Source organism: Desmodus rotundus, chromosome 3, assembly GCF_022682495.2.
Source record: "Desmodus rotundus isolate HL8 chromosome 3, HLdesRot8A.1, whole genome shotgun sequence".
Taxonomy (NCBI): Eukaryota; Metazoa; Chordata; class Mammalia; order Chiroptera; family Phyllostomidae; genus Desmodus; species Desmodus rotundus.
This window is the reverse complement of record NC_071389.1, coordinates 25,558,911-25,573,448: the sequence shown is the minus strand read 5'-3', so window position 1 is coordinate 25,573,448 and position 14,538 is coordinate 25,558,911. Positions and strand designations below refer to the sequence as shown.

General features: G+C 46.3%; 1 protein-coding gene across 14 annotated transcripts in view; it reads left to right on the top strand.

Moving 5' to 3' along the window:
* The window catches only part of PABPC4 (poly(A) binding protein cytoplasmic 4), a 33,737-nt gene that overhangs the window by 13,887 nt on the left and 5,312 nt on the right, over positions 1–14,538 (top strand). For 7 of the 14 annotated variants that reach the window (XR_011650965.1, XR_011650962.1, XR_011650960.1 and 4 more), the window contains 5 exons: positions 620–713; positions 822–952; positions 1,150–1,209; positions 5,233–5,439; positions 12,855–12,980. Coding sequence is in view for 5 of the 14 variants with exons in the window: in XM_024554615.4 (XP_024410383.1) it covers positions 620–713; positions 822–952; positions 1,150–1,239 (315 nt within the window). In the remaining 9 variants the exon portion in view is untranslated. Of the gene's footprint in view, positions 1–619; positions 714–821; positions 953–1,149; positions 1,253–2,326; positions 2,646–5,232; positions 5,440–12,854; positions 12,981–14,538 lie in introns of those variants that run through there. The other 7 variants (XM_024554615.4, XM_024554614.4, XM_024554613.4 and 4 more) reach the window with 4 other exon arrangements.

Genomic DNA, 14,538 nt, shown 5'->3' with positions numbered 1-14,538 from the left:
CTGTGCTAAGTTGAATATTTCCCAGAACTTGATGTTATGTGGAATACTTTTTGCCTCTAAGGCCCTACTTTCAGGGCTGTGACAGGCACAGACATTGCATGTTGACAGTCCTCAAGCATTTGATACAGTAAAAACTTGGTACAATAAAGGTAATGTGGGATGTAGTTAATTACAAATGGTTTGATATTCATACCCTTTGACCCAGTCTCTGCTAGGAATTCACCCTGAAGGAAAACTGGAATTTTCAGGAAAAGGTTCTATATAGAGATGCTCACTGTACGTTATTTATTAATAAGGTTTCAAATTCTTGGGTAACTTTGGGTAACTTAACCTTGAATAAATTACAGTAATTTGATAGATGATTGCCAAGCATTGTAGGTTTGTTTTCTTATTTCCCTTTCCTTCTGCTTGTAGCTGGCTGTGTTTCTCCGCCCACACCACTGTTCCTTACCTCGTTCTCTCCACCCCTCAAGGCCGCAGTTAGTTCCTTGACAGCAGGGGCAGCTACCTCCGCCTCCTCTTTCACACAGTAGACTTTCAGATGTTGAACAGTCAGGCTCTTGATCACCATCAAGAGTCCTTTCCTTGGTGCTAACCAGCTGCCTCTCCTGGTTCCCAGGCATCCCAGCCTGCAGTTCACGTGCAGGGGCAGGAGCCCCTGACTGCCTCCATGCTGGCCGCAGCACCGCCCCAGGAACAGAAGCAGATGCTGGGTGAGTGACTCACGTGCTTGCAGAAAAGGGGGCCAGAGCCTGGTACTGACCTGGACATGACACCAGTGTCCATTCTTCCCTGGTTTTTACTTGAGTGTCTTCCTGCAGGAGAACGTTTGTTCCCGCTCATCCAAACCATGCATTCGAACCTGGCTGGCAAGATCACAGGAATGCTGCTGGAGATCGACAACTCCGAGCTGCTGCACATGCTGGAGTCCCCCGAGTCTCTCCGCTCCAAGGTAAATGGGTGGGCTCAGCTGGCGAGGAGGATGGCTGGTCTTGGACCCTCAGGCATGGCACAGAGGAGGAGCTGCTGTGGTGTGGGTGTTTGAGAAAGCAGTCAGCACCAGGAGAAGCCGTCATTGGGCCTGGGCGTCAGGGAAGAGTGCTGGGTGCTCTCCTTCGATGTCACTGACAACCTAGAGATTTCTCACAGGTGGATGAAGCTGTGGCGGTACTACAGGCTCATCATGCCAAGAAAGAAGCTGCCCAGAAGGTGGGCGCTGTTGCTGCTGCTACCTCTTAGACAAGGAAAAACTGTACGTTTGGCTGTTTTTGTTTTCTGCAGTGGTTTTCACTCATGAATAATATCTTCCTAAAAGATTAGGGACAATATATAGAGCCATGCTTTTTGCCATTTAACCTGATAACTTGGGCATGCCATCTTCTGGGTTTTTTTCTGTCATCTGGACGTTAATATGAAGAAAAGAGTACAGGCCATAAATTGTAAGGAGCAAACAACAGTTTTCTCAATAAAGAGTACCTGGTTAGCAGTTCTATATAGCTTATTCTTTCCTGATGGTTATAACCAGACTTTCTCAAGAATCCCATATTTGGTCTGGAATCATGAATATACAGGTGTGTCATAATCAGATGCCACAGCCTCATTTCTATGAACATCTCCCTGGTTTGATTTGACACTGGTGAGGTCAGCTGTGTGTATAGGCACTGTTTAACTCTGGGAACACGGTAGACACAAGCCTTTGTGTCAAAGTGGGAGAGAGACACACACACCCAACTACAGCTACAGCGTGTGCTGCAGTCGACTTCTGGACATGGGGGGCCATGGCCCCTCTCTCTTCAGGGGATTTGGGTGAGTGCAACTCAACTAGGACCCCTGACAAGGACTGATGAAGAAAGGAGACAACCGAATGAACAGACAGAGGCACAGTCCAGGGAAAAGTGCAGGTGGTATGGGCCAGAGCTGGTGTGGAGGTTAGGGTTGACTTGACATGGTCGTGGATGCCCCCTTGGCTTGTCATCTGGAGTTTAAGCAAGAGGACCATAAAACTGTAGAAACTTGAGTACGGGATGGCCTGGAAGGGTAGGGGGTGAGTCTTCGTAGACTGTAGCTATCCTCAAAGTAAATGGTCTCAACTAGGTATGCCCCTTCAGAGGACATTTGCCAATGTCAGGAGACATTTTTGGTTCTCACAACTGGGAATGTGTCGCTGGCATCTAGTGGGCAGAGGCCAGGGATGCAGCTCAACATCCTCCACTGCGTGGGACAGCCCCAGCAGCATTCTGTCCCGGCCAAAATGTCAGCACTGAGACTGAGATTTCAGTGAATCTCAGGTTCTTTTGATTGTTTATGTTGGTGCTTTTCTTTTCAGGATTCAAAAGCCAAATAACCCCTCATGAAATTCAGCTTAAGGTTTGAAGACTTCCTAGCTTGTCCTATGGACTTCAACATCAAGAACCACAAATTGCAAATTTAATAGGTCATTTTGTATCAAAAGGTCAATTATGAGGCACCTAGAATTTTTCAATTAAAAGAATATATTCTCTGGGTTCCCTGCAATGGCTCAGACAGTGTTGACTTTTTTTTTTCTCTCTATTGTGGGTTTTGTTCCCCCCCCCCCCGAAATTGGTTTTATTTGATGTACCCAGGTCTTAAGTTTCTGAATAAAGAAAAAAATCTCCATAAAACTGCCTGACTTCTCCATAAAACTGCCTCTGTCTTATGTTTTACTCTGACCACACAGTTTTATTCCATAAATCTTTCACTGGAAGTAATTTTAGGATGTAAATAGGGTCAAATGAAGTTCTGTATACTTTATCCCTTCCTGGCTGGATTATCTAGGTGTGCAGAACTGTCCATTGGCATTCTGTTGTGGGAGGACTTTGTATTGAGACTCCCATTTAACTTAAGGGGGTAGGAGTCTGATCGGAACGGGCCTTGGATCTGATACAAGGTTGGCACATTTCTGAGGGACATACGAAGAGATTTGTAGATCCTGGCCCCTCCCTCCGGGACGTGCTGGTTGTGGGTTGTCAGTGTCTTTTATCTCCTACGACAGTTTTGCCTGCCGCTCAGCAGGTCCAGTTGCCCAGATTCTGCAACTGGGGGTTTCCCTGGCAGTGGGAAAAGGGCTTGGGAGATAGGTGTGAGTGACAGCAGCAAATAATTGCTCAAGTCCTACGTGTTTCGTGGTTCCTTTAGTTCTCTAAACGACTAAAACCTGGCCAAGGTCAAACAGTCTATTTGCCCTCCAGGAACCCTTTTCTCTCTCAAGCTTGCCAGGCTGTCCTTAAGGTCTTACCCTCATAGTCCCTTTATTTGGAACGCTCTTCATTTTGGCCGACTCCCCTTTTCCTTACGGATTGGCCGGATCTACAATTGATTCCTCCATTTTCTGACGACCGTGGTTAATGCGGCTGTGCGTACGTGTTTTCTATTATCTGACTACGCCTCCACACCTACCAGCGGCAGGACCTGGTTGGTGCAACATCTGCGCTAGCTATGAAGGGGCGTGGCGTGGCGCGGCGTGGCGCAGCGCTGGAGCGCACTTCCGGCGGAAGAGCCAGGCAGCAATATGGCTGCCACCTAGAGGCGGCGGCATGGGGCGACACAGGATTTTCACTGGCCAGGCCTTGGTTGGATTGTGATTGGGGTTGGCCCACGGCGGCACGCAGGCACGCGGCAGCGGCACGTAGGCACGTATTCACGCGGCAGCGGCATGCAGCGACTAGGCCCCAGTCTGTTAATTGGTCATCCCGCGGTCTGTGACTGGTGTTCGCGACCTGATGGCTCTGCTGGTCCTAGCGCTGCCCAAAGCCCATTTTCCTCCGGCGCTGTACCCAGACAGGTGGTGAGATGTTGGGACTCGGACCTCATCCCTAGCTCCTTAGATGAAGGCATTCCCAGAATAGCTGGGGAATTGTGGAAACAGCTTCACCGCGCTGGTTGGTGACCACTGTGATGCCGTTGTATGTTCGCCTTTTGAATAGGGTCGGGCTAGGGGTTTCAGGGAGTGACCACTCCACCTGGAAAGATAAGGGCAAACATCCCGGGTGTGCTCAGGCCAGAGCTAGGTTTGAAAGGCCAGGAGTTAGGCATCCAAGGTGCTGGACTGAATGGAGAGCAAAAGCCCAGAGGTGTAAAGAAGTCTAGCATTTGGAGTCAAATAGTTGGCACTGGGGAAGCAAGGGGCAAAAGAGGCCCGAGAGGTGGACAGGGCTCAGGTTATGAAGGTCTTATATGCCATGCTAAGGAATTTGGACTCGTCCCGTGGGCGCTGGTGATCTTTTGGGCGTTATTAAGGAGGGCAGTGTTGTGATCAGATTTGTATTTTTTGGGCATTATTCTAGTGTCTGTATGGAAGGGAGAGAGACTGGAGATGGTGAGCCCGTTTAGGTAGCCATCACAGGGGCTAGATATAGGCCTGAAGAGGATGGGGAGAAGTCATTTTGTATACCCAAAAGACTGTAGAGACCCCTCCTTTTCCTCCCTGTGGCTGTCTTCAAGAGTGGAGGACGTTAGTGCAGAAAGAGCTTGGTGGGCTGGCAGAGGAGGTGGACAACAAAGTTCTTTACGCTGCTTTTCGGAGATATCACAGATGCTTAGATTCCACTGGATTATGGAACAGATCAGTCTTTTCACTGTCTCTCATGTTTAGATTCCTAATGCCAGGGAAAGAACTCGGAAAAAAACATTAAGTCGTGTGCATTCTGTATATGTTTGGTACGTAATGAAGTTAAGGAGGACGTCTGTGTAGGTCAACATCACTACTCCTGGTGATGGAAAAGGAATGTTTAGAGGATAATGAGGCCAAGATGGTGGTATGGTTATGGGCTGAAATTGACAGAGATGGACAGTTTGTTGGGTTTGAAGAAAGGCTTTCTCCACGTTGGAACCATTTGGGGGCTTTGATTTCTGTTCATGTAATATATAAACTGTAGTAAGAATCAGTAAGAAGATAGTCTGAAAAATCTTGAAAGGTCTCGTAATTGTTTCACACCACCTGCTGGGTTACTGAACCCCCACCACATCTGCTGACCAGACCTCCCTTCTTGGCAGCTCTGCTTTTAAAAAGCAGAGGTCAAAGGGAAACTTAGTCTTGACAGTGGCATGTTGGCCTCCGCTTACCTGTGTGAGTTTTCCTTAAGTTGGTATAATGCTTGGTTCTATTTTTAAGATAGGAGTTTTAGACCCAGCTCTGCTACTAACTTTGTGTGTGACAAACTCTGAGCCTTATGTTCTTCAATTTTAAAAAAATATTTATTTTTTGTTTTTTAGAGAGAGAGGAAAGGAAGAAGAAAGAGAGGGAGAGAAACACCAATTGGCTGCCTCTTATACACACCTTGACCAGGAACCGAATCTGCAACCCAGGCATGTACCCTGACCAGGAATCGAACCAGTGACCTTTTATGCTTTGCAGTACGACGTCCAACCAATTGAGCTACACCAGTGAGGGCACAAGTTCTTCAGTTCTTAAATAAAATGGTAAGACTGGCCTTTGGGGGCCCTTCTATCCCTGCATTCTGTAAATGAGTAACTCTTACTGCTCTTATTCCGCCAACTAAAATGTCTGTGCTCCAGTCTCTAGTGCGTACCTAACTCAGCAGTGAGGTCAGTGCTCTGTGTGTAGTTAATGCTCGGTGGTGGCTAGATCAACATTTTTTTATTCTACTTTCTATAAGTCTTGTAAACAAAGGTTATCAAAATGCTTGGAAACTAACTCAAGGTTTAAATTGTGTAATAGTAGAACCGGATAATACAAAGTTTAAAATTTTAGTCACTATTTAGCTATATTAAACAATGATTTTAATATTTCTGGAAGCATTGTTAACTAAACCAAGAAAAATCTAAAAATTAGATTTTTACTTTTTAAATGGCATTGGGATATGCCCTGCTTCCTCCCATTGCCCACATAATTAACTACCCATTTCTGCTATTGTAGAGAGTACTTTCGCTGAATCGGAGTTTGCAGAGGTAAGTTTTCAGTGCTTACTGTTTGACTAGTGTTACTGTTGTCATTGGTTACAAAAGGAGCCGCTCTCCATCTGGGTGGGGATAGGAGATTCCTGGGGCTACCATAACAATTACCACAAACTTAGTGACTTAAAAGAAATTTATTCTCACAGCTCTGGAGGCTGGAAATCCAAAGTCAAGGTGTTGGGAAGGTCTCGCTCCTTCTGAGTACTCTAGAAAGAATCCTTTCCTTCATGGCTTCTGGTGGCTCCTGGCAGTCCTTGGCTTGTGACTGCATCACTCCAGTCTCTGCCCCTGTCTTCACATGGCCTTCCTCCCTGCGCGTGTCTCTCTGTGACTTCTCTTCTTTTAAGGACACCACTCATTGGATTTAGGGCCCACCCTAATCCAGCATGACCTCGTCTTAACTAATGACTTCTGTAAAGACCCTGTTTGGGTAGATGTGAAATTCGGGGGATACTGTTCAACCCTGTACAATGGCTTGGTGTTGGCAGTTACCAAGAGATAGGAAGTTCCGGTTCAGAGTTCGCCTCCTGTAGTCAGAGTGTGGAAGCCAGGTCCTGCTTTCTGTCTCCATGGCTGGGCACCTGGCGATGGTGTACCACCAGCTCTAACAAGCAGTTAGTACGTGTTCTTTGTTAAGTAGGTACGTATAGGCTAGGTAGTTAGAAAGGAAAAATACGTCTTTTTTCCTGTGCTTGTGCTACTGAGTATTTAAGTACTTACTACAAGAAGAATTAAACTGTAGGCATGAACTTTTTTGGAGGGAGGACAGAATACTGCAGCAGCTACTGACAACATGATATGGCTGAGAATCTCTGCTTTTTACTAAAGCTGTCATTATTTGAAAGTATTAACTATGAACCAACTATAAAACTAATTCTTACCTAGATATTCTCCCCACTTAACATTTGAATAAATACCAGCCGTCTGTCTGTGTTGGCCAGTCTTCCCCTGACTGTTCCACGTCTACAACAGAGGTCAGGAAGCTGCAGTTCACGGGCCAGAGCCGTCCTGCAGCCTGCTTTTGTGTGGCCTGTGTACTAAGTGGTGTTTGTATTTTTAAAGGGCTGTGGGGAAAAAAGAATATGCAGCAGAGATTGTATGTGGCCTGCAAAGCTTAAAATACTTCCTCTCTAACCTTTTTTGGAAAGTTTGTTGACTTCTAGTCTAGGACAATATGCTGCAAATAGAGTGTAAATTGGTTGCAAAGTAAAATTGCGAATCTTGCATAAGAGGCAAGGTTTCATGAAGTACCTGAAAGTGATTATGGACAACTGCTGTTTTTGGTTCTAGTTTAAAAAGTGAGGCTCTTGGAAAGTTAAACCAATTAACAACTGAGTAGGAGGAGAAACCCTATATGACAGGTTGGGTGCTTTAAAAGAAAACTATTTGAATTCCTATTGCTGCTATAACAAATCACCACAAATTTGGTGGCTTGTACAATGCAAATGTGTTATCTTACAGTTTGAGACATTAAAAGTGCAAAATGGATGTCACCAACTTAAAATCAAGGTGTGTTCCTTCTGGGGGCTCCAGCGGAAAATCTGTTTCTTTACCTTTTCCACCTTCTACAGACTGGTCACGCTCCTTGACTCTTGGCCTCTTCCATCCTCAAGCCAGCGATGACCAGGCGTGTCTTTCTCACACTATGTCACTCTGAAGCTCACTCTCCGGCTTCCCTTTGCACATGCAAAACATCCTTATGATTATGTTGGGCGCGTCCAAGTAATTCCGGATGATATTCTTACTTTAAGATCAGCTGGCTATCCTTAATTCCATCTGTAAACTTAATTCCTTCTTGCCATATAATAAGCATGTTCACAGACTCCAAGGAGCAGAATGTGGACATCTTGGGGGAGGGGGCATAATTTTGCCTACCACAAAACCCTTAAATGTTTGGCTGTTTAGAAAAAAAAACCTTTGTAATCAGTCTTCATGACTAAGTATGAAGAAAGAAAGTCATTTCATGCTGTCTTTCAATTTTTTTTAATTGCTGGAAATAAAAATAGTACGTTATCCATCTTTGTTTCTGAGAACAAGGGCATAGTTATAAATGTAACCTAAATCTTACTAAATTAAGGAATCTTATTTCATGTGTTTTTAGATTTTCATGAAAAGGTCTAAAGCAAACCTTTCAAAAAAAACCTTTCTATCTCTCCCTAGTATCACTAGGGTTGCCTTGTTCCATGGTGAGCCCCGTCAGATGCCGGCACCGTCGAGTACTTCAGGTGGTTGCAAACAGTCTCTTCATATCTTCATTTTGGCTGAGCAGGTTGAGCTGTGAGAACGTTTCAGCACTTTCTTAAGGACGTGTGGTCCTTTCTACCTCCTCTTAGATTTCCCCAGGAACCGGCGGGCTCAGCCGCAACTTCCACTTCGTCCGGAAGCTGCTTGCTGTTATCGAACAGCTTGGGGAGCTGCGGCAGCAGTAACTCGTCTTTCCCGGCTGCTGCCGTCTGGGGGGCTTTGGTATCACTTATTCTCGGACAGTGAAATATCCCATACTTCATTCCGTATTCTCCGTCACTCTTCTGTGAAATATGTGTCTCAGCAGTTAGCAACCTCATTTTTCTCCAGTTCAGTGCTGATCTTGACTTTTTAAAAAACTATATTTTATTGATTATGCTATTACAAGTGTCCCCCCCTTATTCTCCTTTGCCCTGCAAACCCCCTCCCACCTGCATTCCCCCTCATCAGTTCATACCCATGGGTCGTAAATATAAGTTCTTTGGCTTCTTCTTGTCCTGTACTATTCTTAATCTCCCCTATTTTATACCTACCATTTATGCTTCTTATTCCCTGTACCTTTCCCCCCATTCTCCCCCTTCCTCCTCCCCACTGATAACCCTCCATGTGATCTCCATTTCTGTGATTCTGTCCCTGTTCTAGTTGTTTGCTAGTTTATTTTTGTTTTCAGTTTTATTTTAGGTTCAGTTGTTGATAGTTGTGAGTTTGTTGTCATTTAACTGTTCATAGTGGGTTTTTTTAAAGATTTTATTTATTTATTTTAGAGAGGGGAAGGAAGGGAGAAAGAAAGGGAGAGAAACATCAATGTGCAGTTGCCTCTTATGTGCCCCTTGTTGGGGACCCGGTCTCCAACTCAGTTGTGTGTCCCGACTGGAAATCAAACAGGCGATCCTTTGATTTGCATGCCAGCGCTCAATCCACTGACCTATAGCATTCAGGGCTAACTACCTGTTCATAGTTTTGATCATCATCTTTTTCATACATAAGACCCTTTAACATTCCATAGAATAAGGGCTTGGTGATGATGAACTCCTTTGACTTGACCTTATCTGGGAAGCACTTTACCTGCCCTTCCATTCTAAATGAAAGCTTTGCTGGATAGAGCAATCTTGGATGTAGGTCTTTGCCTTTCATGACTTTTGACTACTTCTGTCCAGCCCCTTATTGCCTGCAAGGTTTCTTTTGAAAAATCAGCTGATAGTCCTATGGGAACTCCTTTGTAGGTAACTCTCTCCTTTTCTCTTGCTGCTTTTAAGATTCTCTTTAATTTGGGGTAATATAATTATGTTTCTTGGTGTATGTTTCCTGGGTTCCAACTTCTTTGGGACTCTCTGAGCTTTCTGGACTTCCTGCAATTCTATTTCCTTCACCAGATTGGGGGAGTTTTCCTCCATTATTTTTTCAAATAAGTTTTCCATTTCTTGCTCTTCCTCTTCTCCTTCTGGCACCCCTATGATTTGGATGTTGGAATGTTTAAAGTTATCCCAGAGGTTCCTAAGCCTCTCCTCATTTTTTTGAATTCTTATTTCTTCATTCTGTTCTGGTTGAATGTTTCTTTTTCTTCTGGTCCAAAGCATTGATTTGAGTCCCAGTTTCCTTCCCTTCACTGTTAGTTCCCTGTACATTTCTCTTCATTTCATTTTGCATAGCCTTTACTTTTTCCTCTATTTGTGACCATACTCAGCCATTTCTGTGAGCATCCTGATTACCAGTGTTTTGAACTGTGCATCTGATAGGTTGGCTATCTCTTCATCACTTAGTTCTGTTTTTGGAGCTTTGATCTGTTCTTTCATTAGGGCTATATTTTTTGTCTCCCTGCAGCTGTTACCTAGTAAGGGGAGGAGCCTTAGGGATTCACCAGGGTGGGGCCACCCACTTTGCTGCATTGTGGTGCTGTCTATGGGGGGCGGGTCCAAGAAGGAACAATGCTGCTTCCTCAGTTCTCTGCCGGCTTGTAGTCACTTCCTCTTCCTCTGGGGATAGTATGTACACCAGTAGGGTGGTTTAGAGTGGGGAGAGCAGATTCTCAGCAAAGCCAGAGGCAAAGCCAGAGACGTGAAAGTCTTGCTTTGGGACACAGACATGGACTGTGTCCTTCCCTCCTTGACAAGGGTAGGACTTCCCTTTTGCTCACCTTGGTCCCTCTTTATTCTTATCCGCCTCTGCTAAGACCTGGACTTGAAGGCTTGACTCTGCCCGGTGACAACTGTCCTTGCCCCGGTACTTCCTCAGAGGTAACTTCTCCCTGTGACCAAAGGCACACAGAATGTGCACCTGGCGGACCCAAGCAGCTAATTAGCAGTTGGCTGATAGCTGGACTCTCATGACACTGTTTGATTCTTTCCCTTCGGTTTGGTCAGGTGATGACTAGTCAGAGAAGTTCTCTGGGGAGACTCTGGAAGCGCATAAAGAAGAAGAGGGGTCAGACCCTCCCAAAGCGGAAATGCAGGCGGCGAGATTGAAGGCACGAGCATCTGATGTCGGTGGTGTTGGGGGAACTGAATGAGGGAGCTTTGGGCTTCTCGTCCTTGTAGGGCTCAAGGTGTGCTTAGGGGTTTGTGTTGCTGTGGAGCGAGGGGAGTGTCTGGATAAGAAAGGACAGTGGGTGTCCCTCATCACCAGCACCTGCCATCCTTCTTATCTTTCCCACCCCCTCCCTGAAGACTTCGGTGCCAGGCTCACGCTGTCTTCTGTTCCTGTCCTGGTTTCAGAGAACCCTGTCCCATCAGTCTGCTCCAGGCTGCGGCCACTCCTGCCAAGGCACTTTCTTCTGAAGGCTGTTGATACACCATCCTGACCTTTGCTTCTCTTCTCTCCACCCTTTGGACAGTGGGGTCTCTTTGAGTTCCTTCCCGAGGCCTCAGCTCCTCTCCACACTGTCCTTGGGGAGTTTCAGCCACTTTTGTCCCATCTGAGGTTATCACAACCGCTCGGTGTTTGGTCTCTAGTCCCAACCCTGACCACTCTCCTGAGTTCCACATATTTCTGCCTGAATGTTGCACTGTCAGCATAAATAAGCAAAGCATATCCCAAGTAAATTCCCTCTTCTTTCGCTCTGGTCTTCCAGGTACGCAAACTTACTCAGTGTTGCTGTCTTCCACGTAGTCACCCAAACCAGGAACCTCGGTGCCATCCTTCACCCCCTTGTAATTTATACCTAGTGCACTTCCACAGCCTGCCGATCGTGTCTGCTGAGTCTTCCTGAGTCTCTCCGTGCCTTTCGCTGCTGCCACACCTTGGCTGAGCCTCTCCTCTCTCACCAGAGTGATGAGATCCCTGGTCTCTGCGCCCCAGGCCTGTGTCCCCCTGTCGTGAGAAGCCAGTGGGAGCTTCCTAAAGCACAGCTCTGATGATTTGCCCTTCAGTGTTCTAGGCATCCCGCACCTATAGGGCTAAGTGCTAGCTCCCTCAGAGGGGTAGGAGGATCCCCGTGTTCTGACCCGGCTCTTTTCTCCAATTGTATCCCCATTTCTATTCTAGAAAACAAGAGGGTAGTTACCTGTAAATCTCCCATGTTTTTGCACAAGCAGTTCCTTTGCCTAAAATGATCTCTCCAACTTAATCTTACTTAGCTAACTCCTACTGACCTTTCATAGCTGAGCTCACTTGCCACCTTCTCCAGGAAACTACGTGAATCCTCCAGTTGCGTTAGTGTCTTTCTGGGCTTCTGCAGCCTCTGGACTCCATGGAACCCTCTCTCCGAGCACTTGCTGCGTTGTGGTGGCATTCCTCATTTAACAGATGTTTACGTGTTGCTTCATCTATGCCAGACACTGCTCTGGGTGCTTTACAAATGCTTACTTCTGTTGACAATCCTTTGAGATAAGTACTATTATTATCTGCAATTCTGGGTGATAAAACTGGGGCACACTAAGGTCAAATAACTTGTCGAACATGACACAGCCTACAAGTTGTGGAGCTAAGATTGGAAGCAAGACTGTATCGCTGTAGGATCTGTGTGCCTCACGTAGTTGAGAATATCCTTTCCCCGCTGGGTAGCCAGTTCTTCAAGGGCAGGAGCCGTATCTCTCACTGAATAACCCCAGTGCTTGGCCTCAGAGTTCAATACCTATACGTTGACCTATCCACACTAGAAGGACGTCAGCGACTGTAGAGTTTTCTGTATCACACAAATGGAGGATTTGTAGTGAATGCTCTATTTATCCAGTCAGCCTAGTCCATTTGGAGCATAAAGCAAGGCCCAGCCTCCTCCTTTGTCTTACGAGCACTAGAGCCCAAGAAAGACGGCTGCTCTCCTTGGCTGCATTGCAGCCATCCTGCGAGTATGCCGGGATAGGCGTAGAGGGAGAGGGTTAGGGTCCATTTAACTGGAGTAAGGTGGGCGGACTTCAGCTGGGGCTTGAAAGTGCCCAGAACAGTGTCATTCTGTCTTTCTGTGACTGCAGGGAGGTGAAGCAAGCTGACGTGTCTGAGGACAAGTGTGATGAGTTAATGCCTGCAGGATGGGGCTGGGGTTAGATAGTGCTGAGGTCTACTGTCACTAGGTGTCCGTGGCCTCTGCCTCCTGCAGTTCCGCTGGGGCCCAAGGCCTCTACTGTTGGCACCTTGCAGCCTGCTCACTGCAGTTGGGTTCTGGGTGTGGTTTCAGAAGAATCCTCGCTCTCCCACTCAGGGAGTCAGGGAGTTCTCTCTAACCGAGCGATTTCTTCACTCAGGGAGAGCCTGCTGCATAAAAAAGGCCCGCTGCAATCCTCAGGTGTACATGGACATCAAGATTGGGAACAAGCCAGCCGGCCACACCCAGATGCTCCTGCTTTCAGATGTCGTTCCCATGACAGCAGGTGAGTAGGATGCCCAGCAGGACGGCTGGGAGGCTGGTGGCTAATCAAGCCGAGGAGGAAGCTGCTGCACCCTTGACACTATTTCTACCTGAGTCTGCCTGAGGCATCTTGGATCCCAGAAACTAGTAGCAAATGAGGCAGAGCATGTATTTTTGAAGCTCTGTAAAGAGTTAGGACCATTAGAAAGAATAAGCAGTTGAAAGTTATAAAATATTTCAATTACTGTCCAGTTGGGTTTTATTTTATTTTGTTTTTTAAAGATTTTATTTAGTTAGTTTAAGAGAGAGGGGAAGGGAGGGAGAAAAAGAGGGAGAGAGACATCAGTGTGTGGTTGCCTCTCACACGCCCCCTACTGGGGACCGGGCCCACGACCCAGGCATGTGCCCTGACTGGGAATCAAACTGGAGACCCTTTGATTTGCAGGCCAGCACTCAGTCCACTGAGCCACACCAGCCAGGGCCCCTATTCTTTATCATGTATTTATATACATATATTTCCCCCCTTCTGTACCAGTTGAGAGGAAGTTGAAGACATGTCCTTAGACTACAAATATTTCAAATATTTCCTGAGAACAAAAATATGCCCATACTAATCACATTACAGCTATCAAAATCAGGAAATTTAACATCCATACAACACTAATTGAAACTAATCTTTAGGCCATATTCACATTTCATCACCTATCCTAACTTCATGCAAATTCCCATGAGTCTGTTTCCCAGAAAAACTGACCTAAAATAGCCAAAAACTGGGGAAAAAATGAAGTAGCAGTAATATGAATGTTTTGTTCTGAGTATAATCACCAAAATAATCACCTGAAAGAAATAAATGTTACCTCTGGCAGGGCAGAAAAATGGTATTGGGGGAGCAGAAGAATTCAAATTTCATGGAATGATTTTTTAAAAACTATGTACAATTATGGCTGTAATAAGCATTTTAAAAAGGCTGGACTGAGTCCGGCCAAGATAGAGGTGTAGGTAGATGGATGTTGCTTCCTTGCACAACGAAAAGAAGGAAAACAACCAGAACTGCCAGAAAATCAAGCTGTATGGAAGTCCGACAACCAAGGAGTTAAAGATTGATTCATCTAGACTGGTAGGAGGGCAGAGACAGGCAGCCAGGCAAGATGGGAAGCTGGGGAGGCAAGGATGAGCAGCAAGGCTGTGGCTGGCAGACCAGAGTGGGTGAGGCGGCAGCTGACAGACTGGGATATCCCACATTCACATGCAGATGAGCCAGCAGGAACAACCGGGGAGCAAGACAGACCACACAACCCAGGGTTCCAGTGCGGGAAAGTAAAACCTCACAACCTCTGGCTGTAAAACCTGTGGAAGTTACAGCAGCAGGAGAAACTCCCGGCTTCACAGGAGAGTCCATTGGAGCGGCCTACAGAATCATAGAACGTACACAAGCCTGCCCACCCAGTAATCAGCACCTGAAAGGACATAGTCCTCTTGCAAGCAGTGAGGGAAGTGACTGAAAGCTGGTGAGAGCCAGGCAAGTGTTACTGTTCCCTCTCGGCCCCTCCCCCACAGACAGCACCACAATGCAGCAAATT